At 46.1% G+C, this 27,714-nt stretch overlaps 1 protein-coding gene across 4 annotated transcripts in view; it reads right to left on the reverse strand.

Moving 5' to 3' along the window:
- The window catches only part of LOC142575377 (uncharacterized), a 76,557-nt gene that overhangs the window by 13,521 nt on the left and 35,322 nt on the right, over window positions 1-27,714 (reverse strand). For all 4 annotated transcript variants that reach the window (XM_075684712.1, XM_075684738.1, XM_075684720.1 and 1 more), the window contains exons 6-8: window positions 21,633-21,752; window positions 17,278-17,328; window positions 16,044-16,224 (exon numbers count right to left, since the gene is read on the reverse strand). In XM_075684712.1, the coding sequence (XP_075540827.1) occupies window positions 16,044-16,224; window positions 17,278-17,328; window positions 21,633-21,752 (352 nt within the window). The remainder of the gene's footprint in view (window positions 1-16,043; window positions 16,225-17,277; window positions 17,329-21,632; window positions 21,753-27,714) is intronic.

Genomic DNA, 27,714 nt, shown 5'->3' on the forward strand with positions numbered 1-27,714 from the left:
CTCTTCCATTATCGTCGTGGGTGCCACTGGTACTGTATAAATCTCTATAGAACTGCTCAGCCACTTGAACTATCTCATCCATATTAGTAATGATATTGCCGGCTTTGTGTCTAAACGCATACATCTGATTCTTGCCTATTCCTAGCTTCTTCACTGCTTTTAGGCTTTCTCCGTTCCTGAGAGCATGTTCAATTCTATCCATATTATTGTTCCTTATGTCAGCTGTCTTACGCTTGTTGAATAACTTTGAAAGTTCTGCCAGTTCTATTTTAGCTGTAGCGTTAGATGCTTTCATACATTGGCGTTTCTTGATCAGGTCTTTCGTCTCCTGCGATAGCTTACTGGTATCCTGTCTAACGGAGTTACCACCGACTTCTATTGCACACTCCTTAATGATGCCCATAAGACTGTCGTTCATTGCTTCAACGCTAAAGTCCTCTTCCTGAGTTAAAGCCAAATACCTGTTCTGTAGCTTGATCCGGAATTCCTCTAGTTTCCCTCTTACCACTAACTCATTGATTGGCTTCTTGTGTACCAGTTTCTTCTGTTTCCTCCTCAAATCTAGAATAATTCGAGTTCTTACCATCCCATGGTCACTGCAGCGCACCTTGCTGAGCATGTCCACATCTTGTATGATGCCAGGGTTAGCGCAGAGTATGAAGTCTATTTCATTTCTAGTCTCGCTATTCGGGCTCCTCCATGTCCACTTTCGGCTATCCCGCTTGCGGAAGAAGTGCTTACAAATTTTGGGCAAATAAACACAGCAATGCACATGCTCGGGACTCTCCTAGCATTGAATAACAAGAATGTAGCGAGCTATTAGTCATTTGGGCACACAGAAAATCAAGATATACAGTTTGGTCTACATTTACTAAAGGGAACTCCAAATTGGTATACCAGCACTGATTACAGCTCAATTCTAGCATAAAGGTCTCGAAAATATTTTTTTATCAATAGAATGTCAGTAGAATAGAATGATGTGATATTTTTACCTCTGAAGCTAAAGAATTGTGATGCTATGTTGCGTTGAATACCAATCAGGCTCTTAGTTTAATAGTAGACCTGTGTATTAGGCAACCTTTTATTGCATAGAAAGTTCTGCTTTCCAGTTTTTCCTTCAAAATACAGAAGGTCTTTCCCATTTTTATCGTAAGGTCAATTTGTGTGACAAACAAAAGTGCGGAACGTGCATCACGACTCAATCACCACTCTGTGCATACAGTTAGTATACTGTATATAGAAAAAGCTGGGTGGGAAAAGTGGCAACCACAAAGGTGCTGCCTTGCTGCAGCTGCTGACTTTTTTAGCATTGAAAATAATCAAAATATTGTACACGTGTCAATATGTTTCAACATGTCAACGTGTCAACATGTTTATCTTTCTCGAGCGACCACGCTTCACCGCTTAACAAATGTTATCACGCAGCGCCCCCGGAGCACGGACTTCTACCTGAGAAGACCAAGAAGATTGTGGCCAAGACAACCACAATGGCTGCCCCAGTGTCACCCATCGTACTTCAACAACCCAGAGAGCCCCCTACTTTCCGTGGAGCTACGTCGGAGGATCCTGAAACCTGGCTCGAAACCTTCGAAAGGATCTCGACCTTCAATAACTGGACCTCTGAGGTTAAGCTACGACATGTGTACTTCTCCTTGGAAGATGCCGCGAGGACTTGGTTCGAGAACCGGGAGTTCACCCTAGCAACTTGGGAACTGTTCCGCAGTAACTTCCTGAGGACGTTCACAAGCGTTGTCTGAAAAGAAAGGGCCGAAGTTCTGCTGGAAACCCGAGGCCAACTACCCAATGAGACCATCGCCATCTTCACAGAAGAGATGACCCGTCTTTTCCGGCACGCCGACTCGGAAATGTCCGAAGAGAAAAAAGTGCGTTTCTTGATGCGAGGCGTAAAGCAAGAACTTTTCGCCGGACTAATCCGAAATCCACCGAAGACCGTAGCTGAGTTCCTGACAGAGGCTACGACAATTGAGAAAACGTTAGAAATGCGCACTAGGCAATATAACCGCCAAGTGCTCACGCCTCAGTGCGCACCAAGCGCTGGGCTCCGTTTATCTCCAAGAGACCATAAGGGCCATTGTGCGCGAAGAACTGCGCAAGGTCTTGCCTTTGTCGCAGCCTCAAGTAGCATTGATTGCTGACGTCGTGAAAGATGAGGTTCAGCGATCGCTGGGAGCTCCTGAGGTGCAACCTCAATTACCGCAGCCCCAGCCAGAAGCGATGACCTACGCCGTCGTCGCAAGCCGTCAAGGTCCCCCTCCGCGACTGCGCCAGACCCTGTCACGCCGCAGTTCCATTGTCCGCCGCCACCGGTGCCAGCACGACCACCCGTCGCCCAGCGCACCTACGCGAGGCAGACGGACATTTGGCGTGCCCCCGACCACCGCCCGCTCTGCTGCCACTGCGGCGAAGCCGGCCATGTGTACCGCCGATGCCCATACTGTGACCTGGGATTGCGAGGATTCGCCATCAACGCACAGCATCCGAGGGAAGGTCAACGCCCTCGTGACATTGCCGACTACCTCGCCGCTACTCAGTGGAGCCCTCGACGACCGTCCCGTTCGCTGTCACCAGGCCGCTACCTGTCGCCGCAGCGCCGTCCATACACTGGCCCAGCCCGGGGCCAATCCGTGAGTCCATATCCGAAAAACTAAAAGCAGCAACCAATGGAGGTGTGGTTGCTATTCGTCGAACTGACGAAGATCCTCCGCCGCCTACGAAGACTACGAAGAGACTGCCTCGACAACATAACAACGACACGCCGCTGTCCCGACGAAGACTGGAAGCAAAGAATACGCCGACGAAAGACCACCTGACGACGCCACGTATCAGCCACAGGTCAACGTGACGCAGCCGTGATCCGACGCCAAGGCCTAATTGTAACGCAAGACAAAGAACCACCGACCTCAACGTGCTTCTCGACGGCCACGCAGTCACTGCTTTAGTAGACACAGGAGCTGATTACTCCGTCATGAGTGGTCCCATCGCAACCCAGTTGAAGAAAGTTAAGACTGCATGGGAAGGCCCATTAATTCGGACCACTGGAGGACACCTCATCACGCCGACTGGAATCTGCACGGCAAGAATTACCATTCATGACCGGACTTACCCTGCCACCTTCATTATCCTGCAACAGTGTTCACGAGACGTCATTCTCGGCATGGACTTCCTGAATCAACACGGCGCAATCATCAACCTGAAGTCGAAGTCAATAACGCTGTCGGAAGATCAAGTGATACCGCCAGAGAGCCCTCGTAGTCACCACGCCTTGAGTGTGCTCGAAGATCAAGTGAGCATCCCGCCTCGCTCCAGCATTGTTATCTCGGTCGGCACCGAAATGCCCGCTGACGTAGAAGGCGTCATCGAAGGCGACCAACGTCTACTGCTCGACCGTGAAATTTGCGTCGCAAGAGGGATCGCTCGACTGCATGGAGGAAACACGAAAGTGCTACTGACAAACTTCATCCAGGAGTTCAAGCACATCAACAAGGGCACGACGATCACATACATTGAGGAAATTCTGGAAACCAGCAATGCGTTTGTCCTCTCGGATTCTGTCGCATCTACCCCGACGACCGTAGTTCCCGAGCCAGACTTTGACAGAAATCGAAGTCTCCCTGTGATTAAGCGGCAACAGCTCAGAAGTCTGCTTCGACGATACAAAGACTGCTTTTCTACGTCATAGAGGATTCGACAAACACCAGTCGCAAAGCATCGCATAATAATCGAAGAGTGCGCTCGACCACTCCGCCACAGCCCTTACCGAGTTTCGACGCGAGAATGCGATGCTATAAGACAACAAGTCGACGAAATGCTGCGCGACGACATCATCCAGCCGCTGAAAAGCCTGTGGGCGTCTCCAGTTGTTTTAGCGAAGAAAAAGGACGGAACCCTACGTTTCTGCGTCGATTATCGTCGACTGAACAAAATCACAAAGACGTATACCCCTCCCACGGATAGACGACGCATTGAATCGGCTCTGCAATGCTAAATATTTCTCATCGATGGACCTCAAGTCTGGCTACTGGCAAATAGAAGTCGACGAAAGGGATCACGAAAAGACCGCCTTCATCACGCCAGATGGCCTCCATGAGTTCAAGATTATGCCATTTGGACTGTGCTCGGCGCCTGCAATGTTCCAGCGCGTGATGGACACGGTTTTAGCAGTATTGAAGTGGCAGACCTGTCTTGTTTACTTGCAGGACATCGTCGTCTTCGCCGGAAATTTCAATAATTACCTTAAGCGGCTTGCGACAGTATTAGAGGCCATCAAGTCATCAGGGCTCACTCTGAAGCCGGAAAACTGTCGCTTCGCTTACGATGAGCTTCTATTCCTAGGCCACGTCATCAGTAAACCTGGGGTACGCCCCGACCTGCAGAAGACAGCTGCCATCGCAAAGTTCCCGCAGCTAATCGACAAGAAGGCAGTGCGCAGGTTTCTTGGCACGTGTGCCTACTATAGGCGCTTTGTCAAGGATTTTTCACGCATCGCGGAGCTGCTAACACATCTAACGAAATGTGATGTCGAGTTCAAGTGGGAAACGCCGCAGACCGACGCATTTCAAGAACTCAAACGACACATGCAGTCGCCGCCGGTACTTGCACACTTCGACGAGGACGCCGATACTGAAATCCACACTGACGCCAGTAGCCTAGGCCTCGGTGCCGTCCTAGTCCAGAGGAAAGATGGACTTGAGCGGGTTATATCTTATGCTAGCTGGTCGCTGTCAAAAGCGGAAGGCAATTACTCTACGACTGAAAAGGAATGCCTCGCCATCATTTAGGCTACAGCAAAATTCCGCCCTTACCTCTATAGCAGGCCATTCAAAGTCGTCAGCGACCATCACGCATTGTGTTGGCTAGCTATCTTAAAGGACCCTTCAGGACGGCTGGCGCGGTGGAGCCTCCGACTGCAAGAATATGACGTCACCGTAATATACAAGTCCGGAAGAAAACACTCTGATGCCGACTGCTTATCACGCGCCCCCATCGATCCCCCGCCGCAAGACGACGAGGACGACGACGCCTTCCTTGGAATAATAAGCGCGGAAGACTTCACTAAACAGCAGCGAGCAGATCCGGAGCTAAAAGGCCTCGGCGAGTATTTGGAAGGGAACACCGAAGTTGTCCCTAGGACATTTAAGCGCGGGTTGTCTTCGTTCACGCTACAAAACAACCTGCTTGTGAAGAAGAACTTCTCACCAGTCCGCGCCAGCTACCTTCTTCTTGTACCGTCAGTGCTGCATCCAGAAGTACTGCACACATTACACGACGATCCAACCGCTGGGCACCTCGGATTCTCCCAGACGCTGTCGAGGATACAGGAAAGGTATTGCTGGCCGCGTCTGACCGCCGACGTCGCCCGTTACGTCAAGACATGCCGAGACTGTCAACGACGCAAGACACCACCGACAAGGCCAGCAGGTTACTACAGCCGATTGAACCTCCTCGTTGACCATTCCAGCAGATTGGGATGGATTTGTTGGGGCCGTTTTCGACGTCAACATCCGGGAATAAGTGGATTGTCGTGGCGACGGACTATCTCACCCGCTTCGCTGAACCTAAAGCTCTACCAAAAGGCAGCGCAGCCAAAGTGGCGAAATTTTTTGTCGAGAACATCCTGCTGCGACATGGTGCCCCAGAAGTCCTCATCACTGACAGAGCAACGGCTTTAACAGCGGAGCTCACCCAAGCCATTCTGCAATATAACCAGACAAGCCACAGGAGGACAACTGCCTACCATCCGCAGACGAATGGTCTCACGGAGCGTTTAAACAAGACCCTCGCCGACATGCTAGCAATGTACGTTGACGTCGAGCACAAGACGTGGGATGCGGTACTGCCATACGTAACATTCGCTTACAACACGGCGGTGCAAGAAACAACACAGATCGCACCATTGAAGTTGGTTTATGGCAGGAACCCGACGACGACGCTCGATGCCATGCTGCCGCACGTCACTGACGAAGAGAATGTTGATGTCACTACCTATCTCCAGCACGCCGAAGAAGCCCGACAGCTCGCCCGCCTACGGATCAAGAATCAGCAGCGCACAGACAGCCGACACTACAACCTCCGACGACGCTTCGTCGAGTACCAGCTCGGCGACCGTGTTTGGGTATGGACCCCGATACGCCGACGAGGACTGAGTGAGAAACTATTGCAACGCTATTTCGGACCTTACAAGGTCATCCGACGTATTGGCGCACTGGACTACGAGGTCGTGCCAGACGGCATTTCGCATTCACAGCGGCGCCGCGCACAATCTGAAGTGGTCCACGTGGTGCGTCTTAAACCCTTTTATGGACGCTGACGAACTTCTTATTTTGTTGTTTTCATTGCTACGAGTGCTTTTCTTTATTACTTTCGTTCGTTTGCAGCATCGGGTCTATGCTTTTTAAGAGGGGGGTATTGACACGTGTACATGTTTATCTTTCTCGAGCGACCACGCTTCACTGCTTAACAAATGTTATCATGCAGCGCAGGATGCGCCTGCATGTATAGGAAGTTTCTGGAATGTTATCAATGGTTCCATCCACTGTCTGTCACCGAACCTTGTGTAAATCTGTTTGCATGTATGCGCGACGCGAATAGTGTAGAACTTTGTGGAAGACACGCGGGTCCCAGCGACTAGTCTGGAACATTCAACGATTGTTGTATAAAAGCTGACACGCTTGACCCGCAGATCAGATTTTTGACGATCGCTGACCGTGTTCGCCGCTATCGTTGAGCTATAAGTGTAGCTTGTTTCTGTGGGCACAGGTTCGCCCAATAAATGTTAGTTTTGTCTTTCACAGTATTGCTACTGTGTTCTTCAACGTCACCACCACGTGACAATATTAAACAAGCATTTACATGGAGCATGTACATATGGACAAAGTTTACAGTTCATCCCATATATATTTAAGATCCGATTTCTATTTATAAAATACCTATGTAATATTTATGGTGTGTGAAATGGTATGTTTGAAGCCACCTGAACTAGATCCACCATTCCGAGGGAGGCTTGTAATTGCGTTGATTAGGCATCTCATCGTGGTTTCATCTAAATCGCATTTCATTGTCTGTGCCTGCATACCTGCACAGTGTAGCAGCATGGCAGTGCCCTTGCAGCTACCGATATAAATGCCGGGGCACTATGGGAGCTTTGCCTCTAGAGCTGGTTACAACAACTCTATGGCTCCGTGCGTAGCTATTGTTGGTACTGTGTGGGTCGACTGTGGTCGCCACTGCCGGTAAAGCAGGCACCTTTTCACCATCAGCCTTGCACATAAAGACAAAAGGCGATTCCTGCATTAGCGTTTCGTCAGTTTTACTTCACAAAATTTCAAATTTTCGATTTGGTTTGCTCATGGTTTCTCTGGCTTTCGATAGCTTGTCTTGCGATTTCAACTATTTTGTCAGCATTCCTGCACGTGCAGCGAGTGCAATGGTTGTGTGCATGTATGATTTTAACCACGCGCCACGCATCCTTGTTAAACCAGAATAATCTCTCTATTTAATTCACGAGCATTATTTCTTTCAAAGACTTGCAAAATGTGGTGGCATAGCATTAAGTTCTATTTGTGCCTTAACTGCAGGAAGATTGTGCACCAATTCGTCTTTTAATTTTACCACCACAAAAAATTCTGCAGATCTGAAATCTGGCCTCGACACTGTACCAAAGAATACACATTTGAGTATTCCTGTTTAACCGTCCGAAGGTCACTGCTGCGGACATACATTGGTGTAAACAAGTCCCAAATGGTCATGAAATACTGACGTACTAAGGAATTAAATGACTGAACGTTTGAAGAAACGTGCCTTTTCAGAACAAAGTGCTGCCTACAGTGTCACTATGGAGGAGCTGCAACTTTCTATGAGTCACAAATAATGTATTATGCACTACCACCCCTTGGCTTTTGCCAGAACTGAGCTTTTGCTTCATGCTATGCGGCCTGCAATAATGGTGGCCTAGGAGTATTACCGTTCACTTAATTTACTGCCATTTGCTAACGCCCGTGCTTGTATGCTTCAGATTCGGCATTGCTATGTGTGGCCTTTTGAGTTAAAGGTGCCATGAAAACTGATTTCTATTTTGTTTCCTAATTCTCAAAGCCTTGCCGTGAGATGCTCGCCCACATGGCTCTCCCGTACATGCATGATCATTCTGTTTTCAGGTGAGCGCTTGCAAAGCAACGATACTTCTACATGTATGTCTATTGCCGTGAAATGTGAAAGAACTGACCGTATCTTCTCTTCTCATTCGCCTCGTTTGTCTAACGCGTGCACAAACCTTGAGATTTCTAGCGAGCGTTCACATGGCATGCCTTGCTTTGTTGTGCATGTCCTTACGCTGTCTTCTTTAATGATCTAGACACAAGTGCTGACTTGATTATCAAAACTGGAATTTTTTTTTGAAGGAATGACTCAATAAGTCAAACCTTAATATAATGAAGTTGTTCATGCAACACAGAACTTTGCGAAATTGAGAATTTTGTTAATTCAAGGTTAGTTCAAGTTTCAGCAACAAAAGAAGCTTAAGAAGTTCCCAGAACGTTCCTGGTGGATAGCATCTTGTCCGTAAGCACTCATAAACAAACTGCAAAAGGTTGGGCTGTAATAGTGCGATTATTAGTGCCAGCACATGTGGTGCAGATTGCGCAGAGAGCAATGCATGGGCCCTGCTCATAGAGTCAGAGATTTGCGTGTGTTGCGTTGCATGACGCTGTAAATTTTGGATGGCATGGCTGACTGTGCTTAGTGCCCGCAGCTGTCATCATATGGTGGCCAGAAATAAAAACAGAAGTGTGAAACGATACGGATATTCGTACTGACAGGAAAAAAAAAAGAAACGCGAAAGTTACAGTTCCTCCAGAAAGATGAGCATTGATGGTGATAGCAAAGGGACAACTACACAAAGTAAGGTTCACAGTTATATCGGTATCACGAGTGCTCAGGCAGACATAAACAAATCTCACTCGATGACCGCAAACACTCGATGACCGCAAACACTCCCTGTCACAACTCAAGTGAATGCTTCGCATTAGGTCATGGAAACTTGAGATTATGCAACTGCCAGCACCAGACATGCAGGAACACGACGCGCATCAAAGTGCCAGCCATCTCGACTTGGCCTTTGCACTTGCCATAGATTACCTCCAAGATGCGGCGCATGGCACATGTATGGACAGCCATGTGCAGCCACGGCAAGGGTAGAGGAGGAGATGTGCACACAAGGGTAAGGGCATACAGGCGCTTGTCTCCTGTAATGTCCCCCCGTCCCTAGCATGTGCTTGATCACATTACCGCGCGTTCAACCCCTCCTCCACTCCCCGTGGCCTCCCTCTGCAAGTTTTTATGAATGCAACAAATGGCGCAGCAGTTTCCTGCATACCATGTCCTACCGTGGATGCTTCGAAGGCCCGCTCAAACGTTTTATGTGGAAGGATGCTTGCAAATAACTTTTGTATAATTTTTATATAGATTTACCAGTCATACAGACACTAATGACATGCTTGAAATGCCCGAAAACTTCATTAAATCGAAACCATGTTATGAAATTTGTTAAATTGTGTAAAAAAATAAATAAAGGCAGACGATTACGCTCCTTGGTAATGCGATCTTTGAGAGCAGCTGCTGCCTTATTTCAACAACAGGCAACCGCATACAGAACACGCAGTGCCGAACGGAGGCAGTTCTGCGTTTCGGATTGGGCAGCACACACAGTGATCCGCATCTATCGAGCTGGCACTCCGGTTTCACGCCGCTTTGCCATGTTATAGTGGGTCACCGCCATGGAGAGGAGGTGGGGGGGATGATTATCAATTATTATTTAATGTTTTTTCTAAGGTGGGATGAGGAAACAGGTGGAGAACAGGGGTATATAGCAGAGGTCATACATTCATTCACTCACAGACAAGCCTCAATGTGGCCGCACAAGGTTGGGGTGGGAAGCAGAAGTAAAGGGAAGAAACGCTATAACTGTCTTTCGAGTCAGCGCAACGACACTGTGCCAGGAGCACTGCCAGAGACGACAAACGCCACTGAGAAACGCGCCCCGCAAACGAGGAAGTGAGAGACATGGCTGACAGCCACGCAACGAGGAGACGGAGGAGCGGAGAGCCATGGATCACGTGTGAGGCAGCAAGGAGCGCCCACTGCCGGCACCGTGGCAAAGCTGCGACAGAGGGAGAAGGGAGGGCGAGGGCGAAGTGAATGGTAGCGGCGAGAGTCACTGCAACGGTGCTGTGTGGAGGAAGGGGGCAAGCGGATAGGCGAGAATATGTGATCCGGCTTTGGAGGATAAGGCAAGAGCAAGACTCGCGCTGTGCGAGAAAGATGGCAGCAGAAAGCAGGAGTGCGTGTAGCTCGAGCAGTGCTCAGATGATGACTTTGGTTACGGCGAGGCCAACAGCGACGCGAAATGTGGGAACGACCGCCAAAGAGCTGCGTTTCACACACACGCATGGACGCGCGCGCGCGCGTGCACACACACACACACACACACAAACACACACACACACACACACACGCACACACACACTTTTAAATGGAACTATGACAGAGAAATTAAAACAGCTCACTACATTGCAAATTTAGTTTAATCAAGGTTTGGCTGTATACACTGCAACTGTGCATGTGCCTGCAAGGCAACAAAAGACTGTGACAAGGGATTGTGGTTAGATCAGTTAATACAGAATACACAAAAGAAAACGGAATGGAATTACAAAACAATCAGAAGCAGTGTGCTGGTTGACTATCACAGATTTGCGTAATCTAAGAGGTCTCTTTTTCTAAGTTGATTTTGTCACCTAAAGTTATTAATTTTTTTCTTGGAATAAGTCACTGAATTTAAAATCTGCAATAGAAAATATGACTTACACGGGGGGACGCCTTTCTCGAAAAGATTTACCCTCAACGGGTTAAAGAAAGACGTGCACAGTGAATCAACCCTGTATGAAGGTCTCAAGCATCTTACAGGAGGGTACAGAAAGTGTGATCAAAGCAACTGCTGGGTTCAAGGTACAGTGCCCATGTCTATGTGGTGTACGTGTGTGAGGTTGCCCATCCATACATACAATACACCTAAAAACCAGAATCTGTGGTCAGACAGTGCTTTCTTTGCTTCATGGTGCACCATGTAGTGCTTTACACAAGGGTAATGCGCTCGTACATGTGTAAGGTAAACACAATCTCAAGTGGCATAAATGAATGAAAACCGTCTGCATATAAAGCCTTTCATTATTAGTTCAAATTAAAAAACCTCCACCCCCCCAATCATTCCATTACAGGAACAGACCTGCCCATAGTGCCCCATCAGCTAGCACTCACCAAGCAGTCACACTGCTGTCCTGCTAGGTTTCAGCCACGGTAAAATGCAAGCAATTTTTTTTCTGTCAGCTTCCGCTTTATGTAACATGTCTAATGATACCATTTTACAATGGTTGCAAATGAAAAGAGTTACACTTGTCTATCTTGCACAAACATGACAGATGGCAGATGTATGTGTCAAACATGCAGAGAAGCTCATTTTAGGAACCAGTTACTTGGCATCCAAAAACTAGGAAGGAAAAAAACTATGCTATAAGAGAACTCCTTCCCCTGACATGATGTTTTATAAATATGATGCAGAAGACTGAGACAAAACATTAAAGACAAGATGATTTTATCCTTGTCTCTCTGTCAGTGACTCTAAACGAGTAAAGAGAGAGAGAGGTGAGGAAGAAAAAGCATGCCTTCCTAACATTTAAGCACTAATTCAAACAAGAAAGCAGCCAGAAGAGGCCCATCTTGACTGCTTTCTTGCTTTTTTAGATGGTAGAGGACAGACCTTGAACTGAAAAACAAAAACAAAAACAGCCGCTCTTTATTTTGCAAATAGTATACTGGCTGTTTTAATCAAGACTTAGTGGTTCTTAAACAGAGCCAGTAGAGATAAAAATATAATTTTACAGCAACACCTTACTTGTGACCCAGTGTATGAGAAATTAACTAAGGTTTGCTAGTACCTTATTAATCAAAGGTACACTGAAGAGCAACATTAAATCATTTAAACTGGTAATATTCTCTCAAGACTACTGCATTTACCTGTGTGATGACACCTGCACTTCTAAACATCTTTTTTACAGGGTGTGGGCCTTACATGAGGCAGGCTTATGGCTACTCAGTGAAGCCTCAAACTGCACTCACAGCGCTATGAAGAATAATGCGATCACTGGAGGAGGCTGCCAGTGAACATTTTAATTCAGTTGTCCTCCTCATCACTTCCACTGCCCTTGTCGTTTAATGAGCTCGCCTCATCAGCGCCCTCACAAAGCTGGTCATCTTCCGTGCTGTCCAATCTGTTTGAGACGCATGTCACCTTCAAGCTCTTGACAATGGTCTCGAATGAAACTATATGCATATGCAATCACCTGGAGCTTGAAGGAGTACTGGCAAAGAAATTCCCACCTTTTCCCCTTTTTTTGGTATCCGTCAACTCCATTACATTATTACAAAGCCTCCATTCCTCCAGAGTACCACAAATAACTACCGAATTACAGCACCTTTCATACCACCTGTTCCAAAACATGCACCAAGTGTGGCAGACCCAAAAAAGGCTCATCCCGTCACCAAAACTGGAGGTCGCGGTCATGCGGTATCACAAACAAGAGTCCGCCAGCCAGCCTGGTGTGATGGTTGAAGGACATACAGTGATTATGTCGCCAAAAGCTGCAAAACTGGATCTTCTATATAGATTGGATTGGCTTCTATAGGAAACAAAGGGGCACATATCCTTCCATCTTGTCCTGTTGATTGCTGAATGGGCTCAGCTGTTGGGCAGCACAGTCTTAATAGAGTGTCTGTGTGTGTGTGTGCATGCGTGTGAACTGGTCTTATTAAAAGGTAATGTAACTAATTACATGTTGCACTCTTGTGGAATTGAGGCTCCAAAGAGTAATTACTGGGTAGATGGCTATTTAATAAAGCAATAAAGACGAGACAAAATTTTGTTAGCACCCCTTTGAAGGCCGCAGTACAGTAGAACCGTGTTGATACAATACCCATTATGTACAATTTCCCGGCACCAACGTTTGTGATCGAGAAAACAAAAAATTACTCAATACAACTACACTTCTTTTTTTCTGTTTCACACATTCCCAGAAAACAAGATCTTCTGGCATCAATGTTCAGCACATCGCCAAACTGTGATTGTATGACACATTATGTGGCCGCTACATCCCATGCAAACGAGAGGAAAGGCGCAAGACGCGCATAATGGAGAACAGTAGCTGCCCGCCGCAGTGGCTTCCCCACAATACTCGCCCACCCATCTAATGTGAAAACACCGGCGCACACTTAGCTTCCTATTCCAGTACCAGCAAATCCCTCCCGGGTTGTTGCATGCTGCATTCACAGCTATTGCTGCCAACCCTATCGCGATAAGCATCTTCATATATCTGTTTCACAGCGCATGGGGTGTAGTGCTGTTGCAAGTGTACTGCATGCTTTTAAAGGGACACTAAAGGTTACCAGAAACTCAAGTTAAAGTGGTAGAGCAATGTTCTAGAACGTCTAAGGCGTCAATATAATCGCGAACAGAGCTTTAGTAACCGAGAAATTGAGGTAAATGCATGACACGATTTGAGACCCCCCAGCGACATTCCGGTACTAGCCCGATGACGAAAGGACTCCTCATAATTTGTGTTACTAATACTCAACTACTCGTATTAAAAATATCATTTCATTCGATTATAAGACGGAAAAAAATGCTACTTGTCTACGTCTATTCGATTCTAAGAAAAAATAACATTTTGACGTTGCCCTTCAGTAATATGGGTGTTTGAAAGGTTTCGTTTTCGCTCGACTCTGCGCGCTCGACTCTGCGCCGCGCACGCTTTGGAGTTTCAGTAGCTTCGTTATCGCGTCGTGCTGTGAGGGTTCTGCTGGCTCGCGAAACTTTCATTTGGAACAAGCAGCGAGAATGCCACGTCCATGTGATGTCGTGGGAAGCCCTCGTTGCTTTCCCGCTCCGGAGAGCCGGTGTCGAGGCCGCCGTCGTAGTACGCAACGACGCCGGCAGTGCGAGCCCTCAGCAGCAGGTCGCGCTCGTCGGTGCTCAAATCGCTGAAGTTGAGCCCACCATCGCGAGCCAATCTGTCGGTGTCAGGGTCCATTGCGACGAGCGTCGAAGTTAGCGTCATAGAATGAAGTACCAGCTTATGGGCGTCTTGCGCTGGAGTTTGAGGTATAGTAGCGGCGCCTGGTGGCGGTGCGGGAAACGACATCTGGGTCGTGCCAGCTTGGGTCGTATTGAGCCCTGGCTGTGGCGAAGCACGTTTCTAGGCCGAGTTTTGCGTCGATTCGCACATTTTTATGCCCTGTTGCGAGTGTGAAAAGGCTCGTCGCTTCTTATAGACCACGCCGACCACGCTACGAGCTCGCCGCAGCCTATAGTTTAACGAAAACGGACTCTCTGTGTGCCGTGGGACGTAATGTGGCACGTAATTCGTTTCTCCTTCCGCTAGCCATCATACTCCCGCTTTCGCTCTGCTCTCGGCTCTGTCTTGGCTCTGTTTCTGGCCGCGCGTTCGCGTTTTCCGCAGAAAAGCCGTAGCGCCGTCTGCGGACGCCGTTCTACTCACCGATGGTGCAACGTCACTATGAGACCATGATGTCAGTACTCCTCGATCAGAGGGCGGGCGATTTGAACTGCGCTAGAGGTACGCGGACGCTTCAGAACGCATTTTCTCTTAAAATAAGTCTCTCCTTGGCACGAAACAAGCGTTTCGAGGTTTCTGTGATGGTATTTCAATAGTCCACGTTGACTTAATAGTAACCTTTAGTGTCCCTTTAATAGGCGGTAACCTAAACATGCCACTAGCTTGACATGTGCCGGCGTCTCATGCCGCAACGTTTTAGCACCAAGTGGGCATGTCAAAATTTCCCACAAGAATATCCTGCTCGAAGTAGCTGCTGAGCCAGGCCAAATTCGAGCAGCGCAAATGGAAGCTTGCCCAAAACCGCAAACGCAACGTTAGTCTCGGACTGCATGGGCCCCACCAGCTTGGTGCACATCAGCGTCTTGTGCTGCATTGATTCGCGCAACGCTTCGCATTACGGAGATGTGAACTACAGTTGAGTCTGTCAAATGTTTTAGTGACTTCGGATTGTACGCTTCCCCGGTTAATATGCTTTTTCTTGCTTCCCTTTCCAAAACACATGAACGAGGTTCCACTGTATATAGCGTTGGGTCCTTCCCCATCGTCACTAGTGAAATGCACCTGAAAGTATGTTGCAGCTAAACAATGTGCCACAGCACTGCTGATATCGTTGAAGCACACTGGACCTATGTCGTGTGATCTGGTGATTATGTGATGATGGGTTGTCAACAGGACTGTAACTATTGCCATATGGTAGTGGCTCGTGGAAATTAACCAGCACGCAGGTATGCACGTGACACTTAGTGCAAGATTTTCTTACCAATTTTCGTGCTCCAAAGTGAGGGTGCAGGCCTCGCACGCTGGTAGCCTTGCATGAGTAACTAAATACAGTATTTTCAAATTTTCATTGAAAAAAGGCAGATTACAAGGGGAGCACAACCTTTTCACGGCAAACCTCCTATTAACATTAATTTCATGTCATATTTTCATGGTTTCATGTGTTTTCATGTTTCATGTCAAGTTTTCAGATACCCTGACAGGACTGGCCATTTCTCCAGCAAGGCAGTATGATGGACACTGTGTTATTCCTAAAAGTGATCCTCAAGAATATGGCTCCAAGGAGAATAGAAGGCGGCAGTAGAGAGCTAAAAACTGTTCCGGCAGCATTTCTGTGTATTGCTTTTTTCCATTTGTGACTACCACCTTACCTTTTTGGGGAAAATTATCTGCATCAAAAAGAGCTCGTAACTGCTGACAACAACTTTTTTATGCCCTGTCGACAAGTGTGAGGCCTGTACCCTTACATCACACTACAGCTGCATAAATCACAAAAGAGAAAATTCAGAGAAGCCCAAACAAGGACAATGCTTGAGGAGTCCCTTCCCCTCCTCATGCACCACTTGCCGAGAATGGCTGCTCCAAAACCGACCCAGTGGGTGCCCATGCGATAGGAGCAAGGGGGCAGCCGGAGCTCGTGCAGGCGTCCTGCTGATAGGTCCATCCTCACGGGCCGCCGATTGGAGCCCAGGCGCAACTCCAGGTGCTCTACACTGCCGGTGTTCTGCTCGGCCACTAGGTGCACAGACTGCGGCATTCAGAGGAGACAGACTGTATTACAGCTCGAAGCACACCTTTTGAAATGTGGTTTTGTGCATTCTACAATTTCGTGAGCAAATTCCAACTCCTCCAAAGTAGGCGATCACATCTGGTGTGTATGTTATCTGTGTCATTGCCTTTACGTGCCTTATGCTTGAATATGTGTCCAATGCCTTAGCGAGCTTCATCAAACGACACTCGATTAACGGCAGAAACTGGTTTTACAGAGGACTTTCAAAAAGCTGAGGCAGAGAAAAGAGCTGAAATAGGCAACGGCTTTAGGTGCATCGTAGCGAAGCACATGCAAGCACACATAAAAGTTTGGTTGACACGTATTGCCAGCGCAGATGTAAGCCAAGAATCGACATCTGTGTATCAAACACTACGACTGATGCACTGGTCAGACATATGGGCCGCTGCTCCATAAGTGTTCATGTGTGCCTTGAGCTACAAGTAACAAGGCAGCTTGGGGACTCATCTTGCTCACGTCGTAGGTTCATAATGTGCTTCAAATGTGCATCTCTCTGTTTGGATGTACACTGTTCCCATTTGGCACTGTCTTTAAAGCTACCTCGATACCACATAATATGAAAATACGTCATCTTTAGAAACAAGTTTCGAAAATTCCAGATTTGGGGACAATGAGTGATGGCACTGATAGGGTATTGACGTAATAGTTCTGCGGAAACCCGCAAGGTGGAGAGAAGTAATTAATAAAGGAAAAATCAGACATCCACCCGTAGCATTTGCTTCGAGTTGTTGACAAATTCGACTTCGCCCCACCATCTGCTAGCCGCCTGGTTAGCTCAGATGGTAGAGCGGCTGCCCCGGAAAGGCGGTGGTCCCGGGTTCGAGTCCCGGACCAGGATGAATTTTTCTTCAACTGCGAGGCCTTTCTTTTGAGGAACCCGTATGGGTTTTCTTTGTAGCAATTGCTACGAACTGGTGAATGTCTGACTTTTCCTTTATCATTGATAGGGTACAGCCAATTTTAGCACAAAAACCCTTTCCAAATGTAAGCTGCAGAGTAAGAAATCCTCACCTCATGACGATGCCCAGCCAGCATCACGTCAGGTCTCAGTTCTTTCACTACCTGTGGATGTGTAAAAAAAGAAAAAAACTTTTGTGAGTAGTATGCTAAACCACAGAAGCCACAATACAACAGATGAGTGGTAGGTCAAAACAGATTGGCATCAGCATAAAACAAGTTCTGGCATGACATGAACTTGCAAATTAACTTTACACGACAGCATGATGAACACGTTGAAATTGTAGCGAGAATGAGCTTTGTGGTTGCTGGCAACCAGATACAATGCATTATGGCCGTGATTTCTCTGCAAGAATAACACCATGGTACAATACCAGTGAAAGGGGAAAATTGGCAGCTACCCGAATTGTAGCACGAAGCTACAAAGGGAACCAATACAAGTTTCTCAGAAAAGAAAGCCTTGCAGTTGAAGAAAAATTTGTCCTGGTCCGGGACTTGAACGCAGGACCAATGCCTTTCCGGGGCAGTCACTCTACCATCGGAGCTAACCAGGAGGTTAGCCAATTGCAGAATGAGGAGGAATTAATTGACAACTCGAGGCAGTGGGGCACTGAAATGGCACATCAGCTCTGCGGAAGCCCGCAAGGTGGAGTGTTGGACTGTTTGCAAGCCAAAATGCAAACAGCAGTTCATGTGGTTGCACAATGTGAGATGTTGATGCATATATGTCACAAGGATGAAGGTGATGTTTGTTGAAGGAAGAATGGTGAGGAGGGGTGCACGCAGAGAAAAGTGCGACCCATGTAAATATATTTAAGGCTTCTATAACTTTTCTTTCACAGTGGCACATACCCAGTCGCCCATGTATGAGGTAGGGCAAATACTATAATAATTAGAAGATAAAAAAAGCCATTAAATATCAGGCACTATACCACTGAAAGGTCTGTGTGCTTAAGAGATACCTGTGAGCTGATATTATACTTAAAGGTTTTATGCAGATTTATTGTTTGAAAATGCAGAGGCAGATTCACTAGCGTTACTTTGCTGGTCAAAGTTCCATGCTACGCCGTGTGCCCCAGCTAACGTTGCCCCAAGATGTTAAAAAAAATTATTAAAAAGACATGGGGTAAAATACAATTATAAGACCTACAATGTTCGTTTGTCAGGTCTCTGACAACCAAAGACCATAGGTTTTATAACTGAATCTTACACAATGTTTTTTAAAATTGTTTTTGCATTGAACAGCTTGGCTAATGTTATTTGGCACACCCTACACAAGCCGGAGCATCTGATGACGGCACATATACAGCTTGTAAGAATCGCGTAGCACCAATTAAGCAAATCAAATAAGCTGTTCAATATCGTGCACTGATTTATTAAGAAGTCTGTGCGCTTTAGAGATACCTATGAGGCTACATCATATGCACAGATTTTATGTGGCGATTTATTGTTTGGTTATGCAAAACACATGTGTGCTCACTGGCACTACTTTGTTGGTCAACATTCAGGGCTATACAAGTTGTTTATTCCACAAAAAATATGCACACCATTACACCTAGGGGAGTTAGGCAAAGAAAGCTTTGCTTTAAAAAGCACAGGGCACCACAGGCAGTGGTTCATCTCTAATGCCCTGTTTGGAGCTTCAACTCTTAAAAAGACACTTAAGAGAAACACTAAACCTGTTTAGACTTGCAATGTATATTATTTCAAAACTCTATTTACATTAATTTTATGGTAACAGGTCAATTTTTAAAAGATGAAGGCCAAATTTACATTTTCAAAATTTCATACCTAAGCCTCAGCGCCAGTACATCAGTATGACATCACGGATTTCAGCACATTCTTTCATATTTGGCCATTGCTGTGCAGTAAAATTTCTGCAAACTTGCTAATTGACAGGCTCCTTCATAATACCATGCAGTCCATTTTTACCGATGAAAAACTAACTAGGCCCAAGCCGACCCTGTCAAAATACACACCGTCACGGTGAGCTGGTGCAGGAACTTCAAGAAAGCATCGCTAGCTTCCTTCTGCGTCTTTTCTCACCTACCAAGCCTATTCTCACCATAAGAGTGACTTTTTTTTTTGTATTGTAGAAGGCTAATTTACTAATACAGCTTAACTAATTTTTCTCTTTAGTGTCCCCTTGCCAAGGCTTTATTTGTTTCCACAGTTCGAAACAAGGTTGTGAAAGCAGACTCTTGATATCCAGATTGCAGCAGTCTACATGAAAGGATCCACGTTGCTCAAATTATTTTGGGTCATTCACATCAGTTTCCAAAATGCAAACCAGAATTCTTTTTGGCCACTTAAAAAATTTCCAGGGCTGATGACAGTGCTTTTTAAAATGCTAGAGACAAACCTACCAGGTGGCACTCCTAACAAAGTAAAGCAGGCTAACTGGTGCATTAAAGTTGGTGCTACCATTTGGCAATCCTGGAGATTACGCTTCCCAAAGAAATTCACCCACATGCGCGCAGTAGGATGTAGGAGTGCATAGTGTTTATATGCACGCATCATATTTGCATTTTTCGAAAAGATGGCTGAAAAGTTTCGCTCCGGTGCCCAGCAGTTGTCTGCTTTTCATTCAGCATGAAGCATGTGATGCTACCAACATTGTGCAAACTATTGGCAAAGAGAATAAGAGGACATTTAAAGTATGACTTGCATGCTAATGGCCAACAATTCATGCACAGTTCACGGCACTGGTACTGGGCAAACTTAAGCAGTGATGGGGCAGTGCACACACAGTGCTGAGGATGCCAGTGGAGCATGTTGCATGCGCATTTGAATAAAGGCACATAAAGGCATGTGGATAAAGGCACGAGAGAGGATGAAGTGAACGTTGCTTCCCAGCTGCGGCAGGTGAGACCGGCAGGCATATGAGGATGTCACTGAGGTGCCGAATGTGTCCTCTGCCTGGCGTAATTGTTCAGTGGCCTGTTGTATGTGGCCACTTTTATGGTGGAATGCGAGTTTCCAGTGCATGTTTTCAGTGTACTTTTAAAGGGGCCGCCGGTGGCGGTGTCCTGCCTGTAGCGTTATGTAAGCTGGCTTCAATGTCGTGTTTTTCTTTGATAGGAAATTGACGGGCGCTGCTGGCAACCCAAACTTACGGTCGCTGTTATTATAGTAACATTAGTCTCGTGACTTGCTGTGGCTCACTGCAGCTCCCCGTGGCAGCTGCAGTATCTATGCTATGCAGCAGACACAGCTACGTGCAACTGTAGTGTGCATAGCGCAACATGTGCTACATTCATTTTCTTCACAAAATTGAAAAATCAGCTCAAAAGTTGTTTTGCAAAGATTGCTCAAATCAAGCTCAAATTGCAAAAGGAGGCTCAACTCCTTCCGGAAAGAAGACTTCCAGGACATATTCACAAAGTGGCAAGACTGCTGGGAGCACTGCATTGCTGGCTATTTGAAAGGTGATAGTGCTTCAATGCACATAAATTACTTTCTTCAAAACACAGCCAGTCTGGAACTTTTTGATGCCAGCATGTATTTCTGCCATAACGAGTTTGAGCCTTCTTGCAGTCTATTTTATAGTTTATTATTTCACAGTATATTAGAATGAAACTATATTGAGTGAGGTTATAGTAGCAAGATAGGCCATTTAGGTCGATAAAGATGATGTAAGTGACATTTCACCTGTAAGAGCAGCTTTTATATCAGAGAAAAGCAGAAAATTGAGCAGCAAATACTTCTGGAGTAAAGCAAACTGAAATTAGAAACAGAAAGTAATCCTTCTGGAACATGTTTGTGCACTGTTCAATACAAGTTAGTTAAAAAAGAAAAAGATCACAGTGTTATTAAAAATATCATGCACATGGATGTCAAGAGCATAGCACAATACGAAAGCAGAACAGCTTTGGTAAGGTACGAGTATTGTTTATACCTCCTCATTTTGCATCCAGGAGAAAGAACCTAGTAAGGTAGACAAGTGGGCTATTGGTGGGCCAATAAAAAAATCAGACAACAACATAGTTGGCATTGATTTCTAACACAACTTTCTTCACTAGCTGGCTTTCACAGAAGATAACAACAAGGAAGCTGTATGCATATTGGAATAATTGAAAGATATTCATTAAAAGTTAAGCTATTGTGATAAAAAATGTTCAAAAGCTAACACCAAGTTTAAGTGACATTGTTTTCACAACCAACCTCTAAAGCTAGAATGCATTCCACACCCACAAAGGAGAGATAAACGGTTGCACTAGCTTGCAATACAATTACTTGTTCAGCACAGAAGCGGCATTAAACAGCTCATACCTACTCAAACTTACAGCGTTCACTGCCCTGTAATGGGATAAGGCACTTTTCTACCTTACTGTCCTTTTCTGTTTGGCACTCTCCTGAATACAATGCTTTCTTAGTATCTTGTGTGAGAAAAACTGTAGCACACTTACATCCTTGATATAGTGACCATAACTTGTGGATAAAGGCACATGAGAGAGGACGAAGCGAACATTGCTTCCCAGCTGGGACAGGTGAGACCGGTAGGCATATGAGGTTGTCAGGTAGTTCACCTGGGCAAGCAGTACAGAGATTGGAAGGTACACTGTTGGTGAATGCAGACACGATGTCCCCATGTATTCATCATGCCGAACCTGGCTGCAAATATATATATATATATATATATTATTTTCACAGATATCACATTTCTGAGTTGATAAACACAGGTATGGCATGAGTGAAAAAAAAGTAGTAGTACATTTCTTTAACAGACAAATTAAAATTAAATTAAATGCTGGGGTTTTGTTTGTACATAACACATTACATGTCATTAATGCCAAAACCACGATATGGTTATGAGGCACGCAATAGTGGGGGACTCCAAAATAATTTGACCACCTGGGGTTCTATAACATGCCCCCAATGCAAGGTACAGGGGCATTATTGCATTTTGCCCGCATCAAAATGCAGCCACTGCGGCCAGGATTCACTTCCATGCCTTCGGACTTAGCAGCACAATGCCAAAGCCACTATGTCAACATGGTGGCTTTAGAGATAAATGATAGCAACAAAAATTATATGTTACAATAGATGGTATTCAACAAAAAAGTATGAATGCATAATAATTAGGGCTATAGAAAAGATAAATGTTAATGCTCATATGTATTGCCAATTGTGTATTTGGTATTCAAGTAAAGATACAAACTCAACTAAAGAATTACTGCCAGTTACAAAGCTGGACAGATCATTCCATTCCATACATATTGTGAGTCAACAAAAGAATGAATATTAATTACTGTCAATAAAAGTTAAAATGATATTCCTTTAGCATCAGTAAGTGTTTATCGCATGTTGGTCATGTATTACTACAGTTGAGCCCTGCAATAACGAAATCAGTGGGAAAAGTGAAGAAATTCACTTCCGCGAGAATTTCACCGTTGCGAAATGAGACAGCACAGACAGAAAATGTGTTGCAAAACAAAACTTAACAGTCAAAATTCCATTTGCCTACTTTGGAAAGCTTTGCTTGAGGTTATAGGCCTTGTGTACTGCACCTTTGAGCCGAACATGCCATTGCATAGTAGTAAACTATGGAGCGCCATGGTTAAGAGCTGAATTCCTCACAGAAAAAACAAATCACATCTGTGTACTCTTATACAGTCGCCAACTGATAATTTGGACTTGATGGGGCCACCAAAATGTCAGAATTATCGGAAATCCGAAATGCCAGATTCACCCAAAAATAAGTTACTTTATTCCACAAGCGGTTAAAAATGGTGGGCCATATTCTCGGATCATAACTTTCAGAAATACCTTCAATTTCACTCCACTATAGCTGAAGATGCATCGGCATCTATGCACTGTGCCAAGCATACCATCTTTCATGTGACTAGCGCGATATGCATCAGCATTTACAAGTGATGTCATTCTTGGCAGAGTGCCAAGCGCGCTATATTATCAGAGTGCGGAAATGCTGCCGCTTGTCAACGTGTCTGGTGCTAGCAGACTTGTACATAACAAATTACATATCGTTAATTACTTGTAATCAATTACATATCCTGGTAATTTTGTAATTTAACTATTACTTCATTTACTAGGTAACCTCACTGTAATTCAATTGCATTTTTTCAGAAACCAATTACATGTGAACAGTTACCTTTTTGACGAAACAAGCTGTAAAAGGCAACGCAGCGTTGTGAACCTGAATTTAGCGGCAGCTACAGTAGAACGCCTAAGGTCATGCCACGCAGCTGCCTTGTGGATGCGCATGCACACTGAGGTGGGCAAACCCGGGAGCTAAGCATTTGTTTCCTCATCTGAACAGCTCCACCAAATGTTAGTTAGTGAATTGAAGCGCTGCTGGTATGTCTCAATAGTGAACGCTACTCAGGATGTTAATGCCAGGAAATAGTATAGCACGATCAACTTTTTCAGCTTTTCAATGGCTCAGCTAGGAGCACCTTCTGAAGTGTTTCGTGAACAATGAAGTGGTTCTACTTCATTGTGGACCCAGATGCTGAGAAACCACAATGTTGTGTGCGAGATCTGTATGCATTACAACATTGCTTTACCCCCCAGCGTGCACATTAAGCGAGTTTTCAGTGTCACTGCTCACGTCTTCATAAGAAAAACAAGGGAAGACGACCGACGAATTAATCAGAAACCAACTGTTAGTGAAGATGAGGAATATGTGAAGGGCTGCAGAGAATGTGTTCAAAGTTCCAGGCCAGCATGTTCTGTTTACTGTATATGTGCAAGGTTCTTAAAGGGACCCTGAACCACTTCTTATCGAAGCTGAGAAATGTATTTGAAATTTAAATAGACTATCTCAGAAACACTTTGCTGCAAAAAGTACTTCAATGTGTTCAGCAGTAGCAGAGTTAGTGGCAATCAAACATCCCCAAACTGGTGCTTCCGCTACTTCAATGACTTGCATTGTGAAGGCTACAGCAGATTGGGTTGTGCCCACAATGTCCTGCCTACTGAACGCCACCGTGGTGCACAATTCGAAATTGATTATGGATGTTCACGTTGTTCCAGTGTCCACCAAAGAACATGCGACATGGAAGCAACAAGAAGAATGACCCAGTCTGCTTTGATGCGAACGCAGACATCGAGGATTTTGAAGCTAGCTTGCTCGTCGCGTACTTCGCTTACTTGAGGCCCTTTCTTGCAACTAACCAAAAAGCGGTTAGTTCCACGGCATAGAAAACACATTTTGCTGAATGCTAGGTAATGGCCACGTTCGTGGAAGCGGTTGCACCTAGAACATTTGAATTGCCTGTGTGTTTTGACCTGCACCACTTCCTTCTTTGCTTGAGCCTCATTTTGCTCAGAACATTCGGTGCATTGTTCACAAGCTGAATATTTCCATTGCCTGCACATTTTGATTGGCGCAACTTGCTTCTCTGCCTGAGCCCATCCACTGTTTTGCTCGGCACATACATCTTCCACTTTGGGCCTTATGAGGTCCTTAAAACTTTCAGCATCTTTTCAGCAGAAGTAGAAGACCCCACTACATCCGATTTAGGTGCCTACGACACAGCGGGCCACTGTGTGCTCAGCCAACAAACTTGTCGCGGTACTATGTGGCAACCGCGGTATCTACGCTACATAGCAGACCACAGCTATGTGCAACTGTAGTGCATAGGCACAGCGTTTGCTTTGTGCATGATAGTGCTCGAGTGCGTGCTTGCACTTGGCGCTCATATGCTCCAGTCTGGCAGTGCTAAGTAGTGCGGACCGGCTTTGTCCTGTACCAGCTTAACCGATGGATAACAGCCACATCCAACTTGCACATTTCGAAGTGCTTATCAGTAGCTCAATACAAAGTGAAGTCTACCAAGGCATCTAACCAGGAATGGCCAGAAGTGAGCGCACGCTGGCAAGCTTGCATGCGGTCTGATCTTCAGTTTCGCGTGGTTCGGTGTGTTGCGACGCCTGTTTCTCGAACCTCGACCGGCGTTACTATTCGGTAGCGTGGTGATGTTGGCAAGCTGCAGGCGTCCGGTAGACTATGGCGACCAGGCAGGGACGAGACGATTTCTAGTACGAAACTTGCACTGTTTATTCAATGGTTGGTGAAGGACATAGAAGAAGAGAATGAATGGATTGAAGAAGTACATTGCGGGGCCCCTTAAATAGGCCCACTAAAATCCTAGGCGGGATCTTGCTCTCGTCAACGTCACGTGGCATGCACGGAGTCCCCGTCATTGCTTTGCGGCTGCTCCTTTTCTCCTGGGTGATGTCGCACGTGCTTGCCTCCTCTGGTGGCAACCCGCAGAGTCTGGTCGGGGATGGGCGACTGATCCTTCTCGAGAGTCGGACAGTTCGCGGAAAGTTCTCCCCTTGGTCGCACAATTTGCAGACGGAAAGGGTCCTCCCTTAGAGTTGCACAGTTTGTGAAAAGGGCTCTCCCCCAGAGTCGCACACACACAAAGGGGCCTGTCATCACTGCGGGGCGCCTGCCAGATCGGCAACCACTCGAGACAACCATAGAAAATTAGGAATTCATCCTCCGTTTTGGTTAGGCATGGTCTTTGAGCATCCTTTCTGCCCAGGGTGTTATACGCCAACCGTAACAGCATCTCCGGCAGGGAAGGAAGATCCCGACACGTCGGGGCCAGCAGCCACTGGGCGAGCGATCGGCGTTTCAGCAGCAGAATTTCCCTCCAGGGTGATGAACCCTTGGTTCGTAGCCGGTAGATTCCTAGAAGTCGTTTATCAGTCCTCGTGGCGCAGTTGTGCCTTTTCTCCCTGGTCCGGCCCAGTGAAACTGGACTTGCAAACCGGTCTCGCAACTTTTCGTCTCCTGTTTGGGCAAGCAATCACTCCAGAACAGTGCCAGACCCACAACCACGAAGTAAGCCAGCACAAGGCCACCCCCCCCCCCAAGATACATCAAGCTCTTAAAAAAAAAAAAAAAGCCACTGCTTTCCCATCCCTTTCGCGTGTCCTCCCCCCCTAAACACTAAAAACAGCCATTTCTTGAAGTTAAGACATTACTAAAATAAGCTAACAATCAACTACAACTTCTCGATAATAATAATAAAAAAAAAACGTATGAAAAAGTACCAATGTAAAAAGGCCACGGAAACCCAAGTGAGCATGAGGTTTTCGCTACTCTAGGGGCAACGACTCAGACCATCGGCATTGCCGTTAAGTTTACCCTTCTTGTAGCGAATATCGAAGGTGTACCGTTGACGAGCGGGGGACAGTGGTCAGTCTTTATGGTGAACCTTGAACCAGCGATATAGCAAGCTAGCTTCTGCACCGCCCATACCACGCAGGCGCACTCCTTTTCTGATGCACTGTATGCTTCCTCACGAACTGAACGCTTTCTACTGGTGCACAGTACGAGGTGTTCATTTTTGTCAGCTCTCTTTTCACAAAGCACCACCCCCACACCACTGTCGCTGGCATCACACTGAAGAATGAATGGCATAGAGTAGTCGGGCGCGTTCAACACTGGCTGACTCGTTAGTGCCTCCTTCAGCATACTAAAAGCCTTTTATTTTGCGTCATCCTACTTTACCATTTGTGGTTCTGTTTTTCTGAGAGAATCAGTTAAATAACTTGCAATCTCAGAATAACGCAGGATTATCTTTGGTAATAGCCTGCCAAGCCAAGGAATGACCTGATGTCCGGCTTAGTGCGTGGTTGCGGGAAGTTGTCTATTGCGGTCAGTTTAACCTCGGAAGGCCGACGATGGCCTTGCCCTATTACATGACCTAGATAAGCTACCTCCGCACGTCCTAATTGGCATTTAGGAGCCTTGGCAGTTAACTTGGCCTCTCATAGACGACACAACACGGTTCGCAAGTGTTGCATATGGTCCTCCCATGATGAAGAAAAAATTGCTATGTCATCGAGATACGGAAGTGCAAAGTCCTCCATTCCACGTAGCACCTAGTTCATAAGGCTAGAGAAACAATAGGGAGCATTCTTCAACCCAAAGCTCAGGAAGCCAGTGAGAAGTACGTGGCGAGATGCTTGTGGTGATCTCGCCTCAGCATTTCTTCTGGATTTCTTAAGTTGACAGGCTGCCGCAGCAGCCTTCTTGCAATTTTTAAAAGGCCCCTTGTGGGGCCACTAAAGTGATGCCTCAGCGGTGCTCGCAAATTGCTTGCCACCCGTGACCTCTTTGCAGTTGTTATAGCAGTGCTATTCTTTAACACCGGCAGCTGCGACTTGTTACACGCGATCGGAGCGCCCAGGAAGCAGTTAAACAAGTGAACACAATCAGCAGCCGGGCGGAGGAAGGTGGTAGGGAGGGGCACTGGCCTCCCCACCATTATAGTTTTCTCACATCAGCTCTGCCATCCCCCTATTTTGATTTTTTCTTGTAACCCGGTTAGAACAATTATTGATTATAACGATGGAATTTTCGTGGCACTTGAATATTGTTATAAGTGGGTTGGACTGTATATCGTACCTCAAGACGGCGTTCAGCCCCTTCTTAAAAGAATTGCAGCCATAACGAACTATCCCGTACCTACCTGTACTAAACAGCTTCAGGTATTCCTCGGAATTGCG

Source organism: Dermacentor variabilis, chromosome 1 (genome assembly GCF_050947875.1).
Source record: "Dermacentor variabilis isolate Ectoservices chromosome 1, ASM5094787v1, whole genome shotgun sequence".
NCBI classification, from domain to species: Eukaryota; Metazoa; Arthropoda; class Arachnida; order Ixodida; family Ixodidae; genus Dermacentor; species Dermacentor variabilis.